Source organism: Haliotis rubra, unplaced genomic scaffold, assembly GCF_003918875.1.
Source record: "Haliotis rubra isolate DU_JTF1 unplaced genomic scaffold, ASM391887v1 Scf633, whole genome shotgun sequence".
Taxonomy (NCBI): Eukaryota; Metazoa; Mollusca; class Gastropoda; order Lepetellida; family Haliotidae; genus Haliotis; species Haliotis rubra.
In genome coordinates this window covers 57,485-84,700 of record NW_025767339.1, presented here as the reverse complement: position 1 = coordinate 84,700, position 27,216 = coordinate 57,485, and the positions used below count along the sequence as shown (strand labels likewise).

The 27,216-nt window shown below is 40.0% G+C and overlaps 1 protein-coding gene across 1 annotated transcript in view; it reads left to right on the top strand.

Annotated features, from left to right (window-relative positions):
- The window catches only part of LOC124256637 (ceramide glucosyltransferase-like), a 40,486-nt gene extending 29,524 nt beyond the window's left edge, over positions 1-10,962 (top strand). Inside the window, exons 8-9 of the mRNA XM_046690613.1 lie at positions 646-835; positions 10,951-10,962. Of these exons, the coding sequence (XP_046546569.1) occupies positions 646-835; positions 10,951-10,962 (202 nt within the window). The remainder of the gene's footprint in view (positions 1-645; positions 836-10,950) is intronic.
- Positions 10,963-27,216: the final 16,254 nt, after the last annotated feature.

The window sequence follows — 27,216 nt, the reverse complement described above, 5'->3', positions numbered from 1 at the left end:
TAATGACACACGATGTTGTAAAAGTTTTGTTATGATTTGTCAATATAAGTTGTTCACTGGTCAAGAAGGACCCATGGGTTGATGTGCCCTCTGTGTTTGTTTATGTTTCCCTAGCCTGAATTATCTTACCGAACACTTCAATGTTAATTTTTAACTGTTTGAGGCACAGGTGTCGGATCATTATAAGGAGTGCCAGAGTTACACAATTAGCCAATGCTAGATTTTCAGATGACATAGAATCTAGCAGATAAGAAAATCAAATTTAGAGTTATCTCCCTTCCATCGATTTGCATTCGCAAAATATCAGGATTTTTTGTACATCGTAAGTAACTCAAATATTCAAGATAAAGAGTTCCTATTACGACTGACTGACTGAGTTTGGTTTTACGCCGCTTTTAGCAATATTCCAGCAACATCACGGCGGGTGTTACTATTACGAAGTACCAAATGAATTCCTACAGTTCGCCATTCCCAGCAGGTAACTTAGAAAACGTTAGTCAAAACTTTAAACAGAGAACTAGAAACATTTACTAACAAATATCCTGCCTGTGTCACAAGGAATGGTGGTGAGAATAGTTATATTTTATTAGGGTTGTAAAAAATTGGTCCTCCGACATAAAAGCATGCTACCTTGTGTCTCATTAGGTGGTGCCACCTGCGGATGTCCATGTTACCAACGCTGGTCTTACTGGAACCAATGTCCGAGTGTATGATTATTGGAGTCTGTGCGTCTTTAGCCATCCAGTATCTGTTTGATGCCAGTGCCCTCGTGGTCTTCCTCCTGCATATTCTGTGTTGGTTCCTGCTGGATTATTCACTCATTACAACTGTGGAGGTACGTCACATTCATGTCAGTACTTGCAGGGACTCTGCTGTCTGGGCTTCAAACCCCAGTTCTAAAATGAGCCGATCATGAGCTGATCAGGCATTTTTTTCAAGTGAAGGGAGGGAGGGGCAAGCACGACCTTATCCTGACTCATGCTCTTTTGCTTGTCCCCTTCCTCTTGCGAACATAGTGGAACACTTGTATCTCCTTAATTGAAGCTCCCTTCAATGTAAAATCACTAATTGGTACTCACCCACGAGTTACCTCCCCTGCCGTGGCGGGAACAGGTGTCGCCACCCTCTGGCCTCATGCTTCACTCTCTCCTTCTTAGCCCAGTGAGCAGGATGTGAGGCGCCTGTCTCCTTACACACTATATCCTTTGGTTTTCTTAGTTAGTTACCTTTTATAGTTTACTATAAAGGTATAGCTAGTATCCTTCAGTTATTTGCGTTAATAATTAATCATTATTTCTACTGTTTATTCCGTGAGTTAAGTGATTGTTCAGCTAGTTTTACATTGATGAAAAACTGTACTATTTGTAGATTACGTTTTTCGCTCTTGGATCCATGTGGTATGCCCTAGTTGTACTTTCGCCTTGTGCGTTTGACTCCGTTTGCAGTTACTGCATAAATTTAACCAATTCTGCCTTTGATAAATACCATCTTTGCGTCTTGAGGCGTGTTGCAGATAGAGTCCGCGCAAACTAGGTGTAGACATGGCCCGATCGTCGGATTGCCCATCCAGTCAACTGCTGTCGAGTGATCCCCTCCCGTCTGGTGTTCTGCTTGAGACCCCATCGGAAGAGGGGCGTGGGATGCAGTCCGTCACCTCTAAGAAGCGACCGGCCTCTCCAGACATCCAGTCATCCATGAACAAAGTCAAGAGGGCCTCAGCGTCTTCTCAGCGCGAGACCCGTACCCCAGGGCAGCGTCTTCCTCCAAAGGGAAATCTGAAGTCATCGAGAACTTTCTCAGGCGAGATCGTTCCAGCAGCAGAATTGGGCCTCTCGATGACCAGCCGATCATCATACCCGACATCACATACAAGAAGAAGCGACCAGTGACAGCGACAGTGGCGTCAGCAGAGATCAACAAGCAGCAGCCTGATGCCTCTACACTGATGTCAGGCGAGATGGCTGAGGGCCCCACCGCTAACACAGCAGAAGGGGCACCATCTACTCGTCGCCAGATCATCCCAAAGCGATCTTATGAAACAGATCATGATTATGATGGAAGGCCACTATAGACTGGAGAAGCAGCCATCCCAGGGTCGAGCCTTGCGAAGGCTCCAAGCGTGAACAGCACCCCAGGGGCACCATCTGTCAGCGTAGCAGCCCGCGACAATGCAGCCTTGAAAGGAAGTCACAGACCACCTCGGCGAAGGACCCAGATGTACAGCCTTAGCGAAGGCCTTGCGCGGCGGGAAGAATCATCACCTTCTTGTCATACTCAGATATGGAATCTGATCACCAGACCACCGCATGAAAGCCTTGGCGAAGGTCATATCATCGTTCCCCAGGACCCGGACGCTGAAGCTTAGCGAAGCGTTCGCGAAGGACACCTGAACCCAGATCGTCTTCATCTAAAAGATCAGCAAGGGACTACACAAGAGCTTGGCGAAGCTATCAGTCCCCTCATAGATCGCCAAGAAGGTCAACCTATCGATATAGATCACCAAGGCGATCACCTGCGCCCGATCACCCGCGTCGATCACCTCACAGGTCTGCACATAAGCCTACAACTAGATCTCCACAAGCGTCAAGCGATATAGAGATAGAGCCACACAGCCCTACATCAGAAGAGCAACAACCTCTTATCTATGATGATGGAATGGAAGATGATGGAGGAATTATTTTCTCAGATGCAGAGATAAGATATTGGATGGTCAATAATCTAGATCTCTCATCACCTTCAAAGAGTGGCAATAAAGAGCAGACTTATCTGATGAAAGAAGATGGCGCAGATGCTATTACACTACCCCAATCGACCCGATTAGCGGGTACCTCAGAACCTAGATACAGCATTTAACAAAGCCACAAAGGTTCAGGCGCCACATCTGCCAAATTTCAGCGCCAAGAAGTTCTCCGCATAATATGGAACCCTTCTTCAAAGCATAGAAGACATCGATGAGAACTATAAGCTGATCTCCGATGCCAAGAACAAGTACTACAAGATTGATGATGGAAATTGGTTCAGATAGAAACCATGGCGAGTATGTTCTTCGGTCTAAATAGATCTAGAACAATAAATGAGACACTTATCTCCAGATTTGAACCACGACCTCTGAAGATGACAGAATGATTTACTCGGCCCTACTGATGCAAAGAAGGACCAGCAGTTTTAACAGATCATCTGGCGTCTGTCTCAGCAGCACTGACCTTAGCTTCGTCGTCAAGGCCTCCTAGCTTCCTGCAACTGGGGTGAGAACTTTACAGCTCCACTATATACAGCCCGTGGTCTTCCCCATCCATATTTGTGGGAGGAATAGACACAGTCTCCAAAGAAGTCACCAAGGATTCTAGAGAGTCCTGATGATTAAATCGATGGACCGCTAGCCAGTGTCATTCGACAGACTTCACAAAGATACTCAGGGAGATCTAAATTCACGGGCCTACAAAGAGCTAGAGACAGGAAGATTGCCAGTTCAGGGGAAGAGATTCTTTTAAATTAAGCCCATATGGCAACTATAGAGGAGGGTCAGGGCGAGGCAGGACACCCAGAGGTTCCGCTACTATAAGCTGAAAGACAGGTTGGACGACTGGAGTCTTCCACCCCAGCCGTTCCAGTACAACCGTCACAAGTGGGTGGGCGTCTTCAACTACACTGGGAAAACTGGGGAATACTTCAAGACACCTATGTCTCCAACATTCTTCAGCAGCGGTTTAGTATCCCACTACAGGCCAAGCCTCCACTAACAGTCAACCCTCACAAGTTCGAGGTAGAGGCACAACAACTACTAAAGTTAAGAGAGGGTTACATTACTCCTAACCAAGCAGGCCATAGAAGTAATAGAGCAAGGAAACATCGAACCAGGTTTCTACTCCCCAGTTTTCCTAGTACCCAAGAAGAACTCCAAGGAGAAATACAGACTCATTTACAACATGAGCTTCTTCAACAAGACTTACTTAAACAAACCACCCAGGTTCACTATGATACATCTACGCAGCTCTGACAGATGATTAAGCCCCATGGACTACATGGGCAGTATAGATCTACAAGATGCTTATCTGCACATCCCAATACATCCCGAATCCAGGAAATACCTTGGTTTTACGCTAGGCGGGTTACATTACCAGTGGAAAGTACTCCCATTGAATAGCATCAGCCCCATGGTTATTCCGCGAGGATAGCGAAACCGATTGTTATCTATCTACATCGTCAAGGGCTCGCGAGTCGCGTTCTTCCTCGACGGACGGGATACAAGTAGATCAAGATCCACAGCATCTCAAACTACAGTTAAACTACATCATAAAGCTACTAACACAGCTGGGATGGTTAGTAAACTTACACAAGTCGGACCTAGTACCATCGCCAAGATCTGCAATTCCTAGGAATCCGATTTATCACCAATCTCAACCGTATAGTAGGTACCAGAAGACCGTTGGCTCAAGATCCAACAGATCATTCCACCAGCTCTACTGTCACGCTACCACTTCGACAATGGCAGAGCTTACTAGGTCTTCTAACATCAGCCCAAGACTTGACAGTCATAGGCAGATTACAGTTCGTCCGTTACAGGTCTTCGTCAATACACATCTCGGCGACCTACAACCATTCAGTCTACCGATACATCTCAGACCTCATCTATTATGGTGGACAAAGAAATCGAATGTCTGCGAAGGGATTTGTTTAGCAGAGCAGAATTCAAGACCCATCTATATGTAGGCGCGTGGCTCCAAGGTTGGGGAGCTCATCTCTCCAACGGGACGACATCAGGGTTATGGACTCAGCTAGAAAGCAAACTCCACATAAGCGCATTAGAGATGAAAGCTGTAATCAGCGCATAAGACATTGGAGCAACATTCTACAGAATCGCACCTGATGATACATACCGACAACTTCGACAGTGGCGTTTTATGTGAACAGACAAGGCTCAGCGAGATCGCCGAACCTTTTGAATTTAACCTTTCAACTGTTGAATTAATCCAAGATCTAAATCTACATGTCAAAGCATGCCACATTCCGGAGCCAGGAATATACTAGCAGGCGCTCTCTCTACGGCCACATCTACGTCGCCCGACAGAATGGATGCTCAATACAGAGATATTTGCACAGATAATCAAGCAAATAGGGCCCGCTAGTAGATCTATTAAGCCACAAGGTTCAACAATCAACTACCGACATTAAATTGTCACCAGTGCCAGACCCACAAGCATGGGCAACAGGCGGCTCTAAGCATTTCATGGGAAGGCCTCAATGCGTCTGGCGTTTCCGCCCCAGCAATAATACCTCTAGTATTACAGAAAATCAACCAAGCGCCAGAGCCTACAACTCACTTTGGTGGCCCTATTGGCCGGCCAGAGCGTGGTTTCCATGCCTAATACAAGATATCGGTCAACCCGGCACTAGAACTACCCAAAGCGCAAAAACCTGTTAATACATCCTCACACCAAACAGGTGCACAGAAACCCAGAAGTATTCAAACTTCCGCATTATGGACTGTATTAAAATGTGTTTAAACAAGAGGATATTCTACCAGAGGACAAAAGCGGTCCGCGCTTGCCTTCACGATACTCAGCGTAACAATGCGATGACAAGTGGCAAAGTTTGAAAATTATGCAACAAACAAAGGGTTTTACAGCGAGAGATGCTCGCATCCTCAAGTGGCAGAACTATTTGTGTTACTTACGGCAAAACAAACATTTAAAAGGCTCGACATTGTCAACATATCTTGCAGCTTAGTTCTGTGATTTCTATGAGAGCGGGTGTTAAATTAACAAGAACACCAGAGTTACTGGCCTTACTACGTGCTTTCGATTGGAGGACCAAAGCGGAAATTCCACGCCCAGCTTGGGATCTGAATGTAGTTTCTGACACCTCACAAGTGAGGATTACGAACCATTGGAATCGACAGCGTTTGAATTTCTCTCACAGAAAACAGTCTTCCTGTTATGGCTAGCCACGGCAGCCAGAATATCTGAAATTCATGCTCTAGATTATGAGAGGATACAGTTTGATGAAAATCAAAGACAGCGCACCTGGGATTAAGATGGGATTTCATCGCTAAAATCAACTACCAGGTCAACCAGACAGGTTATTTCACATCCCTGCGCTATCCTCAATTCTTGGATCTCAAGATACATTGGACTTATCTCTATGCCCAGTCTGAGCTCTCATAATCTATTTCGTCGTTCCAAAACAAAGGCGAAGATCGCTCAGAAGATTGTTCATCCGTTATAAGCCTACAAATCAGACAGAAGTCTCTCGTACCACCATATCAATATGGATAAGAACTGTCATTTCTGGCCTATAAGGCAGCAGGACTGGACCCTCAACAGCATCAAATCCCCATGAAATCAGGGCATTGGCATCCACCCTAAGCCCTTCATGGTAACTGTTCATTGAATACAATTATGGAAGGATGCTTTTGGAAATCTAACATGGTGTTTGCTAATCACTATCTCAGAGATATCACCACCGAGGGCGTCTCTGGCATTCATCATTTAGGTCCTTTGGTCCTCGCTCAGCAATTGACAGTCCCTCGTGGCGTTAATATTCACCCCACGAGATTATTAGATATATGATACATATATTCACTAGCTTATAACTCCATGGAGTTCTAGGGCTATGTACATATTTAGCTTAGGTTATTCAACCTTAAGCTCATACTGAGTTATATTCAGTGTACAGCTACGTTAGAGTAGCAGTTTATATATATATATTGATATATCAGTATATTAGTAAGGTAATACCCCACTTATAGTGTATATATCTATGGCTTATTATAAGGAAATATCCTAAGTCTCAATGCCTTATGAAGTTCCATGAAATTATTACAATATCACTTACTTAAATCACTAATTAATCCAAAGTATTCTGTTTACCCACCACCTCTCCGATTGGATTCTACAAACAAAGAGCATGAGTCAGGATAAGGAAAAATATGTAATTTTCTGAGTAAAATTGATATTTTATACTTATCCTGACTCATGAGTGCTCCCTCCATCCTCCCACATAACACTTTGGATTTCCCTGTAAATTCAAGTGTTGGGCTCATAAAATCAGGAGAGAGTGAAGCATGAGGCCAGAGGGTGGCGACACCTGTTCAGCTTCTGACGGGGAGGTAACTTCGTGGGTGAGTACCAATTAGTGATTTTACATTGAAGGGAGCTTCAATTAAGGAGATACAAGTGTTCCACTATGTTAGCAGAGGAAGGGGACAAGCAAAGAGCATGAGTCAGGATAAGTATAAAATATCAATTTTACTCAGAAAATTACATTGGTCCTGTGGTCCCGGGCTAGTAAAAATTCATCAGGACCACTAAATGATAAGTTTGCAGTGGTCCAGGTGGCCAGTGAATTTTCTATTGGTAGTTAAGTAAATCTACGAATGTTATTTTGGACCAGTCAAGTACATTCAGGACCACTAATTATTGTCCACTCACTGGTCCTGAGGGCTAGTGGGAAATTTTGAAAGGTTCTTTGCCTGAACACTTACCCAAATACCAGTTGAAGGAACTTTAAGCCGGATATTTGGCCTCGAGTTTCTCGAGGGCCAAATAATGTACTGCAGCATAGTCATCATTCTGTGCCTCATTTTATGTTGCTTGCTGCAGTGATGTTAAAAAGTGAGAAGTTACGGATGTCAACTTCTCTATTATGAGGTAAGAATACACATCAAAATGTTGTGTTCCTCATAATAAAGTAGTTGTCATCTGTAACTTCGCACCTTTTGTGTGTATCACTTCTAACTGCTGTTCAAATACTATGCAGTGATCTTAGTCACAACATACAAATATTGTCCTGCAGGAAACTGACCAATCAGCAGGAGAAAGGAGATATTTGAATGGCTGATATTTGCTACACAATAATTGAAGTGAACCATAGCCGTGTATAATGTCGTGAAATAGGGGATGGGAACATTGTTCCAGAACTGAGCTGAGAAGTCCCTGGTCAGTGAGCTAGATCACTACACCTTGTGTGTCCTAGTTATGTCTCCATGTAGATTGTTATGAAACAAACATGTTAGTTTATCTTCGGAAAATATTAACTCTTTGACACTTTTCAAAGTCATCATTTGTACCATTTCTGGTGTCCCCTGCCGTGATGTTCCTGGAATAGTGCTAAAAGCGGCATAAAACCATACTCACTCACTCATCATGTGTTCTTAAAATTGCTGATGAAAATGATATTTTCTTGAATTGTGACATGTTTTATTGATTATTCAAAAACAATGTTTAAATTGGACTGACATGTTTGTGTAATATCAGCACGGAGATATTACAGGGGTTATTTTTTATGTGTGTTCTCCTCCCCCAGCATGGTCTCTGATACCTGCCCCTATTGGCAGTGAAATGACGAGTCTGTGTGTGGGTATGTTTCATCAGGGTTAGCCTGTGCTATGTCTGAATGTGTCATGCACTTCATGCCTTGATCATCTGTGTCAGAATGCTCAACAGGATATGTTTTGTTCTTTTTTTGGACCAGGATTTGAAATTTGGTTTCAGATTGGTTCATTTTCTTGGATATTCACTTATTGCCATCTTAAATGTCCAGAAAAGACTTTAAAATTTGGTATAATGTAAAACATTTCCTACAGAAGTTGATAAAGACATTAAAATACCTAATGCTGTTTGTCTCTCTCAAAGCTGCTGAAATGAAACTAGAAAACAAAAATCACTCGACCATAGAAAAGATTCAGTATAAACAAAATGGCATAATTTTTACTCTTGAGCATTGAATGATTTTGCCACTGAATCATATAGACCATTGTTGACCACTCATCAAAGCCTGTCAAGTTGTTGAAAGTTAGGTGGGCTCTAACAACTACCCCGCTATCTCAGTTACAGACTTAAATATTTTATAAAACAAGTGTGTTTCTCTGTATCTGCCATAATTTATTTATTTGAAATCCATGTGAAGTGAACCATGACATATATAGATATATTTCAGTCCAAATTGCCATCTTAAAATATGAAACTCATCAATCAATACGAAACTCATCAACAGGCTCTAATACAGCTAATCAACTATGTTTGTGAACATGAGACATTTTGTAATGGTCTGCACTGTGCATATAATTTAAAACCAAATATTGCAGCAGAAAGTTATATTATCTGAGTCCACTGTCAATGTGTATCAGTCTACTGTAAATCTATGATATGTTGTACATTAGAGGAAGATGTCTGTCGTAAACACCCTGAAACAAGACAACCATTACAGCTAACACAGGTGTAGTGGATGTTTCAAGTATAGACTACAACTGTTCTGAAAATGAAGAACGTCTCTTTGTTCGTTTTTGTTATATTATAAATCAAATTTCTTTCTATAAAATATGTTCTTTTCACAGACGAGATATTAATCAAAGGAGATACTATTAAAGAAGATGAAATAATATAAACAATAATTAATGCTGTCTGTCTATAATGGCGATTGATAACAGGTGACTAAATATCTAACAGTTAATGGTAGATAGCAAAGAAGTACCTGTATGTGAAAAAGGGACGGTGGGGTAGCCTAGTGGTTAAAGCGTTGGCTCGCCACGCCGAAGACCCGGGTTCAATTCCCAACATGGGTACAATGTGTGAAGCCCATTTCTGGTGTTCCCTGAATATTGCTAAAAGCGGCGTAAAAACCAAACTCAGTCAGTATGTGAAAAAAACCTTCAAAACAAAAGCATATTCCACAATATTTCTGTCTTTGGCAGTTGATATTGACAGGCTGGTTTAGGTATGTTGAAACTTTATTTCGTCATAACAGTTTATGCATGATATTATCGATGACATTTTTTACCATGTTTGGCAATCAAACGTCTATCTTGAAGATGATGTGAATATTCTGTTTTTTTCTGAATTGCACATAAACAAATGTTCAGTGCTCCATATTCATCCTTAAAATCAACATCAAATCAAATATTGCCAATCAAATGACGTCTTGCTGTATATGATACATGTTGATCATTTGTATTTTATCATTGCACTAGGGGCAGTGGGGTAGCCTAGTGGTTAAAGCGTTGGCTCGCCACGCCGAAGACCCGGGTTCGATTCCCAACATGGGTACAATGTGTGAAGCCCATTTCTGGTGTTCCCTGAATATTGCTAAAAGCGGCGTAAAAACCAAACTCAGTCAGTATGTGAAAAAAACCTTCAAAACAAAAGCATATTCCACAATATTTCTGTCTTTGGCAGTTGACATTGACAGGCCGGTTTAGGTATGTTGAAACTTTATTTCGTCATAACAGTTTATGCATGATATTATCGATGATTTTTTTACCATGTTTGGCAATCAAACGTCTATCTTGAAGATGATGTGAATATTCTATTTTTTTCTGAATTGCACATAAACAAATGTTCAGTGCTCCATAATCATCCTTAAAATCAACATCAAATCAAATATTGCCAATCAAATGACGTCTTGCTGTATATGATACATGTTGATCATTTGTATTTTATCATTGCACTAGGGGCAGTGGGGTAGCCTAGTGGTTAAAGCGTTTGATCGTCATGCCAAAGGCCCATGTTCGATACTCCACATAGGTACAATGTGTGAAGCCCATTTCTGGTGTCCCCCCCACAGGAATGTTGCTGAAAGCAGCATAAAACCATACTCACTCACTCACTCACTATCATTCCAGTAATAAGTCCCTTCCTTGTTTGAGTGGCCTAGTGGTAAAAGCATTTACTCATCATGATCCATGGGTACAATGTTTGAAGCCCATTTCTGGTGTCTCCATGATATTGCTGGAATATATCTAAAATTGGCATAAAACCATACTCACTCACTCTCTCCGTCTCTCGCTAATGTGAAACATGTTACAAGGTAAGAACTATGCAAATGATACCTGTCAGTCACTCCATCAGACAGTTGTTCTGATTTACAAATCTGTGTTATTTCAATATGTTAATATTTTTATACCAATTTGCTATTCTGTTAAATTTGTTTTTGTGTGTACTTGTTTGTCTTCAGTTGAACTTCTAATACTTTAAAGCCATGTACAGGAGATACTTCTCTGACAGTTATTCCTTAGTGTTGCCATTTCTGGGTTTCAGACCTCCAAAATTGAAATTAAAGCATGAAATCAGATTTAAAGAATTTATTGGAAAAATATCATGTCATATGTGTATCCATAACATCCTCTCACTCAGTCCCCTAGCAACAGGTTGCCAGCACCGGGCTCCGCAAAGATCTGATACTGATACTCTCACCTAAAGCCCAGGGTTGGAGTTAGCTGGTAAACTTGAGTAGAAAGTCATCATCTATGGTAAATAATGAATGATATTTATTAGGAAAGCTTTGTAACTGTTGCCATAGAAATGTGAAGTATGCTTCAACTGTGTCTGTACTTGTGAAACTTGGAATTGCATCCACGAGTTAAGTAAAACTAAAAATATTATGTGAGGGTTGTTACAACAACCATATTACAAGAAGCAGGGCCCTTATTCTGAAATGTTCGTAGCCCTAAGAATTCTTAACTTTGATCGTAGCCAATGTGTTAAGAATGGGCTTAAGAATTTGTAGGGCTATGAATGTTTCGAGAATAGCTAGCCTGATCTAATCATTACGGTTGTCAAGATTATTATGTGACCTGAGATGAATTCCCAGTTTGTTACCACAGCATAGGAGGGATATACTCAACACCTCCTCTCAGTCCATCCGTTCGTAATCATTCCATTTCTGACATGTATTAATGAAGTAATGAAGCTCAAGTAGTGCCTTTTGCTAATTTCTTCCTGTTGACGTGGCCACAAGCTTGACTTTGACTCTGTTCATATTTGTGTGTTTGTATGTGTAAAACTAACCAGCAGACTTTCTTGAAACTGTGCACACAAGGACCAGGCAGTCAACTGGTGCCTTTTGTGTTTAGGAGTTGATCATTTCCATGGCAACACGTTTGACTTTCAATCATGTTAGAGTGTACTGACTTAGAAAGTTCAGAATCCCAAGTCCAATTGTTTTGACAGCTCTGTCCGATAGGTCAATAACCATTGTATGCTGAAAGGAAGATCAGATGGAAATTCTCTCATCACTTTCTACTTAAGTAACAGATTATTTGTTTCAAATTTGTAGTGGGGGTAAAATTTGTCATCTTCTGATAACTTGATTTGAAATACTTAGAATTCAAGATTCCAGTGATCAAAGCATCTGTGGCCTTGCAACTGTGGTTTGACAGAGTAATGTCTATAGTAGCCCTAAAACTTGTCTTCAGCTGTGCTCTGCCAACCCTGGCAATTTTGGTGTTATGTCCATTGCTTCGAAGTCTTGTGTGAAAGATGGATCTGAATTGCTATATTGCTATCAAAATAAAGAAAGATCAAACATATGTCTGTCTTCTTGTTTTTGACATGTTATAGCAGATGTTTTGTTTGTTTGTTGTTTAACGTCACACTCAACAGTATTCTAGCTATATGGCGGTGGTCTGGACCAGACAATCCAGTGATCAACATCATGAGCATCGGTCTACGCAACTGTGATATGATTACATATGCCTGACCACCCTCTTCCGTCAAGCATGGGTTGATGAAGAACAATTCTAACCCGGATCTTCACTGGTCTATGGCAGATGTAGCCTTGCTATCATGTTAAAGGGACACTGATCCAGAGCGATTAATGTTTCAGGCTTACAATCTAATTACAAATCGGACCGTGAAGATCCGGGTTAGACTGTTGATGTTCAGTAACCCATGCTTGTCATAAGAGGTGACTAACGGGATCGGGTGGTCAGGTTCGCTGACTTGGTTGACACAGATCATTAGTTCATAATTGCGCAGATCGATGCTAATGCTGTTGGTCACTGGATTGTCTGGTCCAGACTCGATTGTTTACAGACCGCTGCTATATAGCTGCAATATTGTAAAACTAAACTCACGCACTCAATTACAAATCCTAGCTGCAAGCAGGTCAGTCCCTGCTCCCTCATCCATGACGACACTGGACAGGGCTACTGTCTACCATGGCAGAAATTCTTCAACCTAAACAGTGGGACATTAAGAAGGGTGAGTGCCCATCAGACACGGTTATTTGAAAATATCCCCTGCAGTTCTTGTCTGATTGTGGGGCGGTGGGGTAGCCTAGTGGTTAAAGCGTTGGCTCGTCACCCGAAGACCCGGGTTCGAAGCCCCACATGGGTACAATGTGTGAAGCCCATTTCTGGTGTCCCCCGCCGTGATGTTGCTGGAATATTGCTAAAACCCGCGTAAAACCAAACTCACTCAGTCAGTCAGTCTTGTCTGATTGTAGTATCCGAGCAGTCTTGGCCTTTTCAGATTTTCTAATGCTGGATGGTATAATGACTGATCGAATTTGATCCCATTTCTGTGATTTTTACCTCGATATTTAATCACGTCATGTAAAAATATGGTGTCTATTACCTATGATATAGGTATATACAGTTTTAGTACACAGCAAATGCTTATATGTATTTTCTTGTTCCATCGCCTCCGTGGTGTAGTGGTTAGAGCGTCCGCCCGGAGAGCGGAAGGTCGCGGGTTCGATCCCCGACCACGTCATACCAAAAGACGTTAAAATATGGTACTTGTTGGTCCCTGCCTGGCGCTCGGCATTAATGGGTACAATAGGGACTGGTCGGCTCGGAGTCCGTATAATGCTTCACTGCGGCATGGTATCTCAGTGAGCTAGCACTATAAAACCAGCTTCAGTCTGGGCTAGTACAAGCAGCCGCACATACACATACACACGCATGCACGTCGTCATATGAGCGAAATATTCTCAAGCACGACGTTAAACCCAATTTCACCTCACCTCACCTATTTCTTGTTCCGTTGGTATCCTCAAAACACTGTACTCCTATGTGTTTTAGGGAAGGAAAATCGCATGCAGTACAGCGATTACTAAGTGACTAAGTAAGCAAGTAAAGTAGGGGTACATATTTGATTAACGTGTCGCGGTATACAAACATGCAGTCATACAGACGGGACAAATTAAGATATACACCACGGGGTTATAGGGGTGGGTATTGCCAGGGAGACTCTATAAGGGGGAGTGGTCACTCCTCGGAAAGCTCCTAAGCTATGCCTCGGCTCGTCACGTGACCAGTGTAGCAAATATGGCGGCAGCGTAGTTTTTAAGATTGAGCCCGGTTTATTTTCAACAGCTGATTACATACGCTGAGTGTTGTGACATCTGAAAAACTACATGTAGAAGATAAGTTACCTATTCTGTCACTTCATTTTAAGTCAAATAATTGTTATTAGTGTCAGTATAAGTACAGTAGCTTTGTAGTAAAGTTTCAAGTGGGCATGTTGTAGCTCACTGGCTTCAATTCTCAGTACACAGCGAAGAAAGACTAAATTATATCGCTAAAAACTTCTTTCACATATTCGTTTAAATTTTAGAAGGGAAATATACCTTTAGTTGAAAGGTGTTTGCAAGTAATAGTGATAGTTTTGTAACTAAAATTTTTTTGTTAGGGTGTATTTGAGGTGTGTGAAAAATATGACATATCGCCGATCTGCCATTGAAATACTACAGGGCGTTGTTTGAGTGTTTCTAGTTATTGTTCAAAAACATCTTTCACATACACCTTCAATTTTGATGAGGGGAATATACCATCAGGTGAAAGGTGTTTGCAAGTAATAGTGATAGTTTTATAACTTAATTTTTTTTGTTAGGGTGTATTTGTGGTGTGTGAAAAATATGACATATCGCCGATCTGCCATTGAAATACTACAGGGCGTTGTTTGAGTGTTTCTAGTTATTGTTCAAAAATATCTTTCACATACACCTTCAATTTTTATGAGGGGAATATACCATCAGGTGAAAGGTGTTTGCAAGTAATAGTAATAGTTTTATAATTTAAAAAAAATTGTTAGTGTGTATTTGAGGTGTGTGAAAAATATAACATATCGCCGATCTGTTCTGATACGCCATTGGTGCTTGTGATGCTTGAGTGTTATAGTTCTAAAACTTCTTTCTTTCTTGTTGATCTTAGTATTTGACAAAACTGGAAAGGTGTTTACAACGCTTTGTGATAGTTCTAAACTTTCTGTTCTTGAGGGGTCTGTGACAGTGTCAGTGAACATTCTGTCAATGCCCATGTCATTCCACACATGCAATAAGATATCTGAATTAGTTACTAATGTAAAAAAAATGTATCAAAGTAATTTTTTTTTAAAAGGACAGCTGATGTTAACATATGTGTTCTACCGATAGTTTTGCGTTCTTTAACATGTTTCGGGAGGGATGGCCTTGGTGTATCATTTATTCTTTTATTCATTCACATATGCTCTTTTTCTTTTGTTTTTTTTTCTTAATTTCTTTCATTCATTCACATAAAATTCTTGCTCTTAATTAATTAATTCATTCATTGTAAAATTCCGACTGATACAATACACTGGCTGAAGTACTGTTAAACGCAGCCGAAGTTGCGCTGGGACCGAACCAAGTCACTGTGTGCGTTGGAGCATGACGAGGCACACGTTAATTAGTACAAATGGTAAAGAAAGCAAGCGAGTGACCTATCCCTGTTGTAGAGTATCCCTGGTATTGCAGAGAATTTTCATAATGCGATACATTGCGATGCGAACGCATATACTGCGATATGTATTGCAATATATTGCAAGAAGAATTTTTAAACAAAAACTACTTATAATTGCGTTAAAGCTTGATTTTTAGAGCAAAAACACAACAAAAAACTATGTTTGATTAAGTTTTAACAACCTTTAATCATGAATAGAAATGTAAATAATATTTGGCACAAATGAAACAAGGAAATATCCGAAGATTTCCGAGTGTTACGAAGTTTTCCAAATGCAAGTCAAAATACCGGTTTTTTGATCAGCGTATCGCAATATGTATCGTTTTCATGTCTGAACCGGTAAACCGGTTATATTGCGCAGCCCTACGGGGTTAGTAGGCCTATGAGACACGAGGTATCAGTAGCTTCATGGAATTACAGAGTCACCTATCAATTAGTCAAGTGATGCCAATTATAACATGTTACAATGTGAATGTAGCTTTAAAGTCTATGTATGGAAAAAACGCTAGTCCGTGACAAGCGTCAGAAGCGCACTATTTACAATGCAACTTGAAACGTTCTCTTAATCATAGCGGTAATAACTGCGGCTAGGGAAATGGCTAACCTATCATTTTGCATAATGTTTATAAATTGTTCCTCTAGGGTTAAGTTTAAGGAAATAAATGCTAGAACAGCGGTCTGCAGAAAATCATATCGTAGATCGGAACACATTCTCTTAAGAAATGTATCTCATCTTCGACGCACAGACAGACATTGTATATGTTCATACAATATAAAGTGTATGCAATAAACGCATTTTTACCTTCACCCAGCCTTAACAGGCTTGTGAGACAATGTTATCAATATATAACTAAAAAGGTGGTCAAATAACCAACATGCACGAAGTTGGAGTGGTGTCTTGGGGCGGGAATACCTGCCAACCTCAGCTAAGGGGAGAGAACTGCAGCGAAGCTTAGCCAAGATGCTACGTCTTTGTCTAAGACCGAACGACATAAGTCGACGTACTTACTGAATATTCTTGAAGAGTCTAAAGGTCCTCAGCTTATTTGATCGGCCAGTGTCGTTCCAGATATCCCGTAGCCAACATTCGCCGTTATAAGGGACCGCTCATAATTTATGGCTAGGGGGTGATGATGATTTTTATGGAGAAGCATGTAAATGTTAATGACCCCCACCCCCACCCACCCTAAATTTATGTACAAAGTAAGTGACCCCCAAAAAAAAAATAAAAAAAAATTGCTGACCCCCCTACCTCCCCAGAACAAAATGGGTGACTTCCCCTTAAAATCATCATCAAACACACACACAAGCCATAAATTATGAACGGTCCCTTAACTCTCAATGCACTTATGATTGTGTGAAATTCACTTGTAGAGAAATCATAAATGTCTCTAGATGGGAGCCCTAGAGAGGTAAACATGGTTCTAACCGTCTTATGATTGGTGGACATCATGCAAGTAGTTGTTAGGTGGGCTTTCTTTGGTGACCAATAAGGCTATATACACCAATGTGAAAAACATGAAACAGTCACTTGACCAGTTGAGAAACTACCAGCTAGTTATATCGTTATATCGCTTACTAGACTGTTAAAAGACCCACATGGGCACAATGTGTGAAGCCCATTTCTGGTGTCCACCGCCGTGATATTTCTGGAATATTGTTAAAAGCGGTGTAAAACTAAACTCAGTCAGTCAGTCAGTTAAAAGACACACGAAATGGAACAGGGTTCTTTGTCAGCTGGATATGAGGATATTGAAGGATACATTATATTCCTCGTACAAGGTAACAGCCTGATAGTATTGTCATATCTTTAGTCTGTTTTAATTTTAATATTTGTATTTTGTTTTTATTCATTTGTTGTAGCATTCAGAATCATATTTTTTTTCGCCGTGAAGTATAATGAGACATACAACACACTAGGTCGCACTTAGGGCTTCTTTGTGAAATATTATTCACGTTGGAAATCTAAAAAAATGTCTAGATATTACAGTCATGTTGTAAATTTATAAACAGATAGTGTATCTTTTATGAACTTTCAAAATGCATACAAAAATTAGTATTAGGATTATAAGACAAAATATACAGACGTACATTGACATCGTTATTTTACAGTCATAACATTTTTTACCACTGGCAGATGAAGTCAAATCACAATGATGAAGATGGAAATATTAATGAGTAAAACAGTTTTCATCTGGATTGATCAATGCATACTTATATTACAAATTGCGCTTGTGGGTGGCGCAGAAGAGATCACAAACCAGTCAAGAATTATGGGATATCATCCGGGTACTCACGGTAGAAAAAACAGTAACAAAAGCAACAACCAATCCACGGAAATTGCTCTGATTCTGTGTCCCTTTAATAAATATGGATTGGCGTTTTAACAAAGATACTCTGGTGTCATCTTCTAAAATGTAAATTTTTGAGTTTTAAAGGTAAATTTTAGATTGATTGTTTAATTATTTTCAATTTCATTGTATTGATAGAGACAGTTAAAACGTTTATGACCTATTAACCCATTTGTGATAAGAAGAAAAAAATCCTAATTTCATTTGTGTAATTTTTCACACTTTAAATTTGGGGTGACAACAGAGTAATAAACTAAGTTTGAAAATAATCTGGCCATAGTGATGCTTATAAGAGGCAGCTGGACCAGATAGATAGGTTCTGTGATAGGGTGTGTCATCTTATCATAACAGCATGAGTGTTGTGCTGCCAGCCTAACCATGTAGTGGTGATAGCCACTGTCAACATTCTCTATTCCATTCCCATGGGGGCGGTGGGGTAGCCTAGTGGTTAAAGGAGAATACGAACGAACCTAAAACTTTTGAGAGTGGTAAAGGCATTCTAAAAGTCACCTTCTGTGATTAAAATTGAACAAAAGGTTTGTAAAATCGCAATAAAAACGAATTAAACGAAACGTACTCGTATTTCCGCCTATTACGTAAACACCCGACAGTTAATGAGCAGAGGGGGTGTCACGTGACATGACGTCATATGTGTCTGTTGCTGATGGCTTCCTCCTTGATTTTACCTCACAACTTCACAGTGTCCACAGAATCTGAAGCAGTAAAAATGTTCCTTATATCATTTCTGAAATGGGTGTTAGACCGTATCAATACGATCCGATTTTACATCTTGCAAGACAATCTTCCAATCTTCAAAATATTTTTTTTTAAAATAGACCATATCATTTAACAAGAATACTATTTGTCAGCAAAATGTGATACAGTTCCAACCAGCAAGCCTACACCTATATAGATAAAACTTTAGTGAAGCATTAACGTGCCATTAAACGTTCATTAAAGGTCACATGCAACCAAAAAATCAAACGTAATTAAAACACAATTATCACTTATTCATGACATATAATATACATTGCTGGTTATGAAAAAACATATAAACGAAATTATAAGCGTACAATCGCAAATCAAAAGTGCAATATTGTGTACTTGGGTTTACTTCCCAAGAAACGAAGCAGCCGGGATACCGAACCCAGTCAGAGCGGGTGGGTGTGCACTCAAGTGTAACGGCTAGTTCATTTGCAGATGCCCTCACGGCTGATTGTGTGTGTATATGTAGAGATGTTGGGTTTTGTAAATACATGCTCATTTTTTGTGTATAACATTTTGCAATCAACAGACATCATAACATGTCATGTGTTGAACTATCACACCTGCCTGTCTGTGTAATTACATAATGTGACAGAGACCGAACTCGGGCCATAAATCAATGCATTTTGTTTATGGTGTATAGCCTGATTGGTGTTAAGTTCAAATTGCATGTGGTCAGTGATAGCAGCTGTGTATTGAATATTGTCATTAGCAGACAGGCAGGCAGACACACAGGTGTCAATAAAACAAGACATTGAGTTTAGTCTGTGACAACGACATATCTATATCACAGTTAGAAATTCTGTCAACGCTAAATAATGGCATTGCTTTTAAGTATCGAACTGAGAAAGTGACTCGGCAAGAAGAACGTGTGGTGAAATAGACAAATGAAATTATATAAACAGTTAATTTACTGTCATAACATATAAAAAAGCTCGCGCCTGTGAGATATCAACAAAACATTAGAAAAATAGCTCACACCAAAGCCTTCACAGAGTATTCACCGGACAACCGCTTCCAAGCTGCGCGAACCTACTTCACCGCGCACGTGCTATAAGCGCAGCCCAGCTGTTGAAACCCGTATTCCCCAGAAAAGTCTGGGGAAAATTAGTGAAACGTTTGAACTCCGATTTCGCGCGTTTTTTTTCATCGCGTTATTTTTCAACTTTATAAGTTGAATTTGCATTTTTTGACGATTTGTTTCGGTAAGTCCATACCGAAAGGTATCAGAATCTGCAAAGTTGTGTTTTACGTTGCATGTGACCTTTAACTAATGTGTCATTAAATTCTGTTGTACTTGTCGGACGCGTTGTCAGTGACATTTTGCAAAACTGTGCTCAGTTGGTGTTTTTTGTCATTCGAAATGGACCTATTGTAGGAACGAATACTGGCTTCGTTCCTGTCGCCAGATAAATACATTATGTGCCTTAATTCAACGTTTGCATCAGCAAGTGCCTGGATGGCTGTTGCTCGGACACAGTGTGGGGTGTATACGCGACTGAGGCCACATTCCTTTGACACTGTTCGGATTATTTGACCCAGTTGGCGCTCGGACATGGGTTTTCCCGAATACCAAACTGGGTCATTAAGCGTGGCATTTGATTTTGGAATGCAGAATAACTTGTCTGCTTGTGGTGGCAATTTGGAAATCAACAATTTCAGATTAGCAACAGGGCATCGCGATGTATCGGACGCGTACATACGTTTATCAGGAGTGTTGTTCAACGGATCATGGAGCCCTCCCTGAGAAGTTTTCTGAATGGTCTCGTGAGTAATAGCCGCGTACTCCCTACCCTCATCATCAACACGAAATTCAAACGAATCCGGCTTTAGTTGACTGTGAAATTCTAAACCTCTGGATACGAAATGGATTGACAGATCAAACCAACATTTGTAAAGTGAACAAGTTGGAGATTCATGGTCAAGATAAGCTTGAATTTTAACCATATCACCATTGTCAATAACCGGCTTGTGTTTAGTTGGTTTTGACTTTCCTTCGCGAACAGAAGCTTTTAATTTTCCATTGAGCAAGTCGTCTGTCTTTGACAATGTCAATTGGACGACCCAGCAGTCGGAGGTGTCTGTTCAAAGCTGCTCTCAGATTTTTCAAAGTGTTGCGATGGTAATCCTCGGACGAGGAAACTATGATAGCCTTGCCATTGGATACTTGTGGGCGTGTCTCGGCGTAAAAACACCTCAGGAGATCGGCCAATGCAGTAGGAAGGATTGTTTCCCAATTCACCTGGATATTCCTCGTTTGGAATGACCAATCTGTAAAAAGTTTTAAAAAAGGTACGTGGTTATTGCTGTTTCTTGTGGGTTGTCATTTGGGGAGTCATATTTGTGGATATAGGTATGATGTATACTTTCTCATTGTTGTATTTTCAGTTTAGGTTTGACGTAAGCATTGCAAAATTTTAGAATCAATCTATAATTTAGGCCTTATCCATTGATGTAGGGTTACAAGGGTTTATTGTACTTAGTCACAATGTAGGTCTACTGTGTTTAGGCCTTATACCGTATGTTTATACATTTTGTACCTCTGAGGTTAGATTTTTAAGGCTACAAAACAACTTACCATTGAACATTTTTAGTCCCCACCTTGTATTTTTCATTGTCGACTGGCTGTGGCGTTGTTGTTCAAGGCTTTGAAGTTTTTCTTCCGATGAAATTACAAATCTTGATGTGGATGTGGCCTTTTGAGGACCGATTTTGTCATCAGTGGTCACGGGCGTTTCCATTTTATGATCTGGTCATTTAATATCGAATCCGCAGATGTAGGACAGGTCCCTCATCAGTCATCTCGGAAAATAGTTGCTCAAGATTCACATCTTGCAAAAATCCATATCCACAATATTTGCGGTGCCAATAGAAAATTGCCGTAGTCTACGCCGATGTTGTCAGCCATGACTTTGCAGTAGCAGACGACAAACGAGCGAAAACATTAATAAAGAAATATTAAAAAATATCATTTTATTTGATTTATGAACTTTGTTATATACAAAAACAACTAAGTGATATGTAGAAATTAAAAGCAGTGTGAATACAAATAATTGTTATTTTGTTTACTTGAAGGTGGACAGAGAGTATCCTGGGAAAACCCAGAAAGTAGTTCCGGCAAAAGTTCACATGACCAAGATCGACTGGAAAACGTTCACACACGTATGAACGATTTGAAGGGTTCAAGAGATATGAACCTTGAATTTTAGATCACATGACCGCTCTCTCAACCAACCAACGTTCGGGAATCTGTGTAAACTTCAAAGCACGAAATTATTAAGGTTTTAATGACGTCGTGTTGACATTAGCGCGTCATTAACTTAATGAAGGTCATGGGGTATCATTAGAGCGTCATTAAACTTCTTGGAAAAGTGAACATTGCGCCAGAATTTCGTTTGCGTAGCACTGGATCTTCCTACAGCTATGAAATTACACAGAAATGTAGAGTATTAAATGTCCTATCTCGTGGTATAAACTCAGTTTGAAAAGTAGACACTGCTGAATGTTACTCCCAATTTTGTTGTGCGTTAAAAACAATAAAATTCTCTGCTTTTTATCGTGCACCGATAAAAGTACTGTGCTACTATGTTTTCAATTTATAATCTTTAAGGAAAGTGTGAGCGAAAAGAATTCTGCCTCATACCTGAACAACATAGGTACGTATTAAATTAGTTTGTGTGCCTATGTTTAACGTTATACACTCAATCTTAAAAATGACTCGCAATATGTGTTGAAAATGGATTTCCCCTATGACGTCAAATGGCTACAAAAAGGTCATACGCTTATAAAGATAAGGGGGCATCACTCCGCTATGCTTAATACTAAGTCATTCTTACTCAGATCACTTGGCGAGAATTTTGCTGTGAATAAGGACATTATATTTTCGTGATGTTTTGTTCACGGAATTATCGAAAACAATTATACTCCAAACATTTGTGACAAAGGTGTCCTCCCATTACGCAAACAGCTAGTTTGCAGACACCTTAAAACAACAACATTTACGGTTCAGTGAACAGATTATCTACTACCTGTTAACTAGACATTATAATGGAATAGTTCAAATAAAAACACAGAAACAAACTGAAGCTATATTTTTTATTTTGAATTGTTATTGCTGCAATATAAAAACAGTTTAGTTTCATAAACATTTCGGTTTTACCTTCTAGTCTAACGGGAGTCGGCATCATCATATTGTAAACATTAGCTTAGCTATTAGAAATTGCGACACTGTAGTATCATATAAATCAAATAAAGACAAATGTGAACCTAAATATTATTCATATGGAATAAAGAAGTTATATGTTTTGCACCCAATATTAAGATATACGACGAGTGCACTTAATTACGATTTACTTAGAATAAAAAATTTAAATATGACGCACCATGTCAATGTGACCACGCATGTATGTGGGAATGTTTTTCATTACTTCCTTGAATGTCCATTGTATACTACTCAAAGACATAAACTGTTACAATCTTTAGAAAGAATTGTTAAAATTAGAACACTGATTGGTATTAATCTATCTTACATGGCAATGCAGGTGTCTCATTTACTGCAAATCAGAATGTTTCCAAATGTGTACATATCTACTCCAACAAACCTTTTTCTCAGTTAACTTCTTATGTGTTTCTTCACAGCAGTCGGAATGTTTGGTTTTGTTCCGAGGTTTAGCCGTAAAGATGCCATTTTGACAGACGACTGAGAGTGACGCTTGCGTGTTTATGTCGCGGAATTGTGGGAAATATTTAGGGGAAACCCCGAATTTAATGAAAATATTTACACTAGGACGTCATTAGATAATGATATGCTAATAAGTGTTTGATACAACCGTTTTTAACGTTGCCATTAACTAATGAAGCATTAAGGATTTAATGTATCATTAGGGTTTAATGTTGACATTAGTTAATGAAGCAATGATACAACCGGATCCAGTTCCTAAGATAATATTTTTAAAAATGTGATTGCAGTTCCTTTTGTATCAAATGGGTGACTTTAGGGTGTCTGGGATTTAAAAAATAATTATTATGCTTCAGACGGGGGAAAATAGTTATGATCTGCTATAAAAAGTACACTGGAATTATTTTGTTGAAAAACATTAGGATCCTAGTTCTCATTAATAACGTATCAAGTCTAACGTATCAGAGATAATATACGCGGAGCAGATAAGTTATTCCCCGAAAACTTGTGAATTATAAAATACTAGTCAGGACAATGTATGTTTCCCCAGTGTTTGGTTATGGAAATAGTTATCGTACTCGGTCATAGCCTTAGAATGACATCTTGTCAGCCAATGAGAATACAGAACAACTTTCACGGCACACACTACTGACAAATAGCGAGTCTGATCCCGACGTGCGTAAGTGAACAAAATGGAAAACAATGAAAGCAACAAGTACTTCATGATTTGCCGTTATATTCGGCAATGTTTCGGGTAGCCTGTAGCATTTAGCATTTCAAAACCGAAAAGAACGTTACAGCGAAACATTTCCAAGCTCATGTGAAATATCTCATTGGTACTAGTCGAACTGCCCCAGCTACAAAATGACCCAACAAATTTGGTCATTTCTTATTTTAATTTTGTCAAATTTATTTAAAATGATTAAATATATGCCGTAAATGCATCGCTTTTGTCAACTTTGATATTATGTTCTTCATATAAAAGTTATTATTTAGGAAGTAATATTTCTTATTAATGTTCCAATACTAAACTCATAACTATGTATATACTTTTACACAGGCCCCCACTGCGGGTCAGAAAATCGATAAACTAGGCCCCGGTTTAGTATCAACACCCCCTACTATATAATACATAAAGGTTCATCACGGAAATACGGCGACATGATCGAAAACCGGACAATTACGCACACATCAATCAATATATCCTATTTTAAAGGCCTCACCGGGATCAAAAGCTTTTGTCCATATTTCCTATGTGTGTAGGAGGCATATACACGTGCTCTCCGTGGGGGTGCATTTGTTGGAGGTTTTTTAATTGCCAAAGACCGAGTTGCTGTGCCGGAAGTGTACAAAACTAGGTCGTCAGCGCAATCAAATTGGTTAATAAAATGACAACAAATGCACGTGCTAAAATGAGAGGGAAACTCAAACGTCTATCATCCAAGATGTCACTTTCTGATGTTTTATCTTGGTAAGAATAATTTTAAAAACGAGTACAAATATTTTTTAAAGAAACACATTCATTCAGTGTAATGTGTTAGCCAATCAGATCGCCGGAGGTAGTGAAGTCGAGCTAGTTTGGTATACTTCCGGCACAGCAACTCGGTCTTTGGCAATTAAAAAACCTCCAACAAATGCACCCCCACGGAGAACACGTGTATATGCCTCCTACACACATAGGAAATATGGACAAAAGCTTTTGATCCCGGTGAGGCCTTTAAAATAGGATATATTGATTGATGTGTGCGTAATTGTCCGGTTTTCGATCATGTCGCCGTATTTCCGTGATGAACCTTTATGTATTATATAGTAGGGGGTGTTGATACTAAACCGGGGCCTAGTTTATCGATTTTCTGACCCGCAGTGGGGGCCTGTGATTATGAACGGTCCCTAAGAAAGGGAGTTGTGCCATAAATGGAGTGGACATTTGAGTTTGCGGTTGAATACATAGATATTATTTCACGAGCAAGAGTGTCATACGACTTATACGAAACGAGTGTTTATTGTACACAAAATAATGGGTGTCAAGACCACGATGCCTTCATATAGCTGGAATATTGCTGAGTGCGGCGTTAAACAAACCACCACTACCAACAACCTACATTAGAGTGATTGAGTGAGTTTAGTTTTACGCCTCACTCTAGACTAAGGCTTAGTCTCTGAATATATATAATTTTGATAGTAACAAACAAGCCCATTTATATTGAAAAGGAGCCCTAGGGAGACCAGAGATTCAGAACCTGAGGAAATCTAGACTTGCTTTATTTAGGGCTTTAGCACTGCATAGAAAGCTTGGCAGTAGGGAAAATAATGTGGTTCAGGGACTGTGAGACAGACTAGCCTCACTCAACAATAGTCCAGCTATATGGCGGCGGTTTGTAGATAATCGAGTCTGGACCAGACAGTCCAGTGATCAACAGCATGAACATCGATGTGTCAACCAAGTCAGCGAGCCTGACCATCCGATCCCGTTGTTGCCTCTTATAACAAGCATGGGTTGCCGAAGACGTTACATGGGTTTACATTCGTATGTGTCAACTTGCATGAAAGTATGTTCGCAATATGCACGTGCAGTTCTGAGGAGTCGTCAGCAGGGAGATTGCCTATATAAGGCCGTTTTGCTTTTAGACGGTCATTAGCATTTTTTAGCTAAATTAAAGAATATCGTCATGCCGCAACTCACTTCTGTAAATTGAAACATTGCTGTTGGACGTCTGTAGGATGGGGAGTGTCAATCTGCTGTTGCACGTCACCTCAGTGGTCAACAGAGTACCGTAAGTCGTTTATGGGAGAGTTATCAAGAAACTGAGCGCCGGTGCGTTAGCGCAAGCGCAACAGACCCAGGGAACCAGGCTGGGGGAGAACTTTTATCATGGAACCTGTTTTATCCTGCAAAGGGGCGGTGGGGTAGCCTATTGGTTAAAGCGTTCGCTCATCACGCGAAGACCCGGGTTCGATTCCCCACATGGGCACAATGTGTGATGACCATATCTGGTGTCCCCCCGCCGTGATATTGCTGGAATGTTACTAAAAGCGGCGTAAAACCAAACTCACTCACTCACTTCTGTCATTTCTTACAAACAGTATCAGAGTAAAAGGCTTGAGGATCAGTATGTACAGACGTGGATCTCATATATGTTGAATTCCTCAAAGGGCTTCACACATTGTACCCATTTAGGGAATCGAACCTGGGTCTTCAGCGTGACGAGCGAACGCTTTAACCACTAGGCTACCCCGCCGCCCCTATATGTACAAGAAACCTGTTTGTGTGAAAATAGACTCCAGCCATTTTATCCATTTATGTGGATGATTTCCCAAGTAATGATCAGCATACATGAGTTGAAAAAACGCAACAGATGATTTGTTTTCTTTACCAGTCACAAGACGTGCCCAAACCATTCGTGTATAGGTACAGCGGTTTTCGTCCCAACTCACCATATATCACGTATAATGGTGTGGATTTCTTTAAAGGTAGACGTTTTCTAAGAAAGAGTAGATGTACATTTTTCTATCATATTAAGGTTTTCATGACCCAATATTTCACAACCATACAATAGAACTGGTACTACCATAACATCGAAAAGATGTAATTGACGTTTTAAAGATAAGTTATTTTCTAGACCCTTTCTTCATACGAAGTGCACTGCTTTGGTGGATTGTCCAACAAGCGATTTGCGTGCTGTTATAAACCTATTTAATTTATGAAACATTACTCCTAGATATTTATACTTATCTACAAATTCTAGACTTGACCCACTCAAAATGAATAATTGTTGAGTGTCTCGCTTAGTTCTGTTAAAACGCGAGTTGGGGAATTAGCTCGCTTGGCAAGAGGTCTGACTATACCAACCCACACACAACACAACACCTGAGTAAATAAACAAGGAGTTTAATACACAGCAGTCACAGGATGATTTGTGACTGTGTGTCGTCCCTGTTTTATA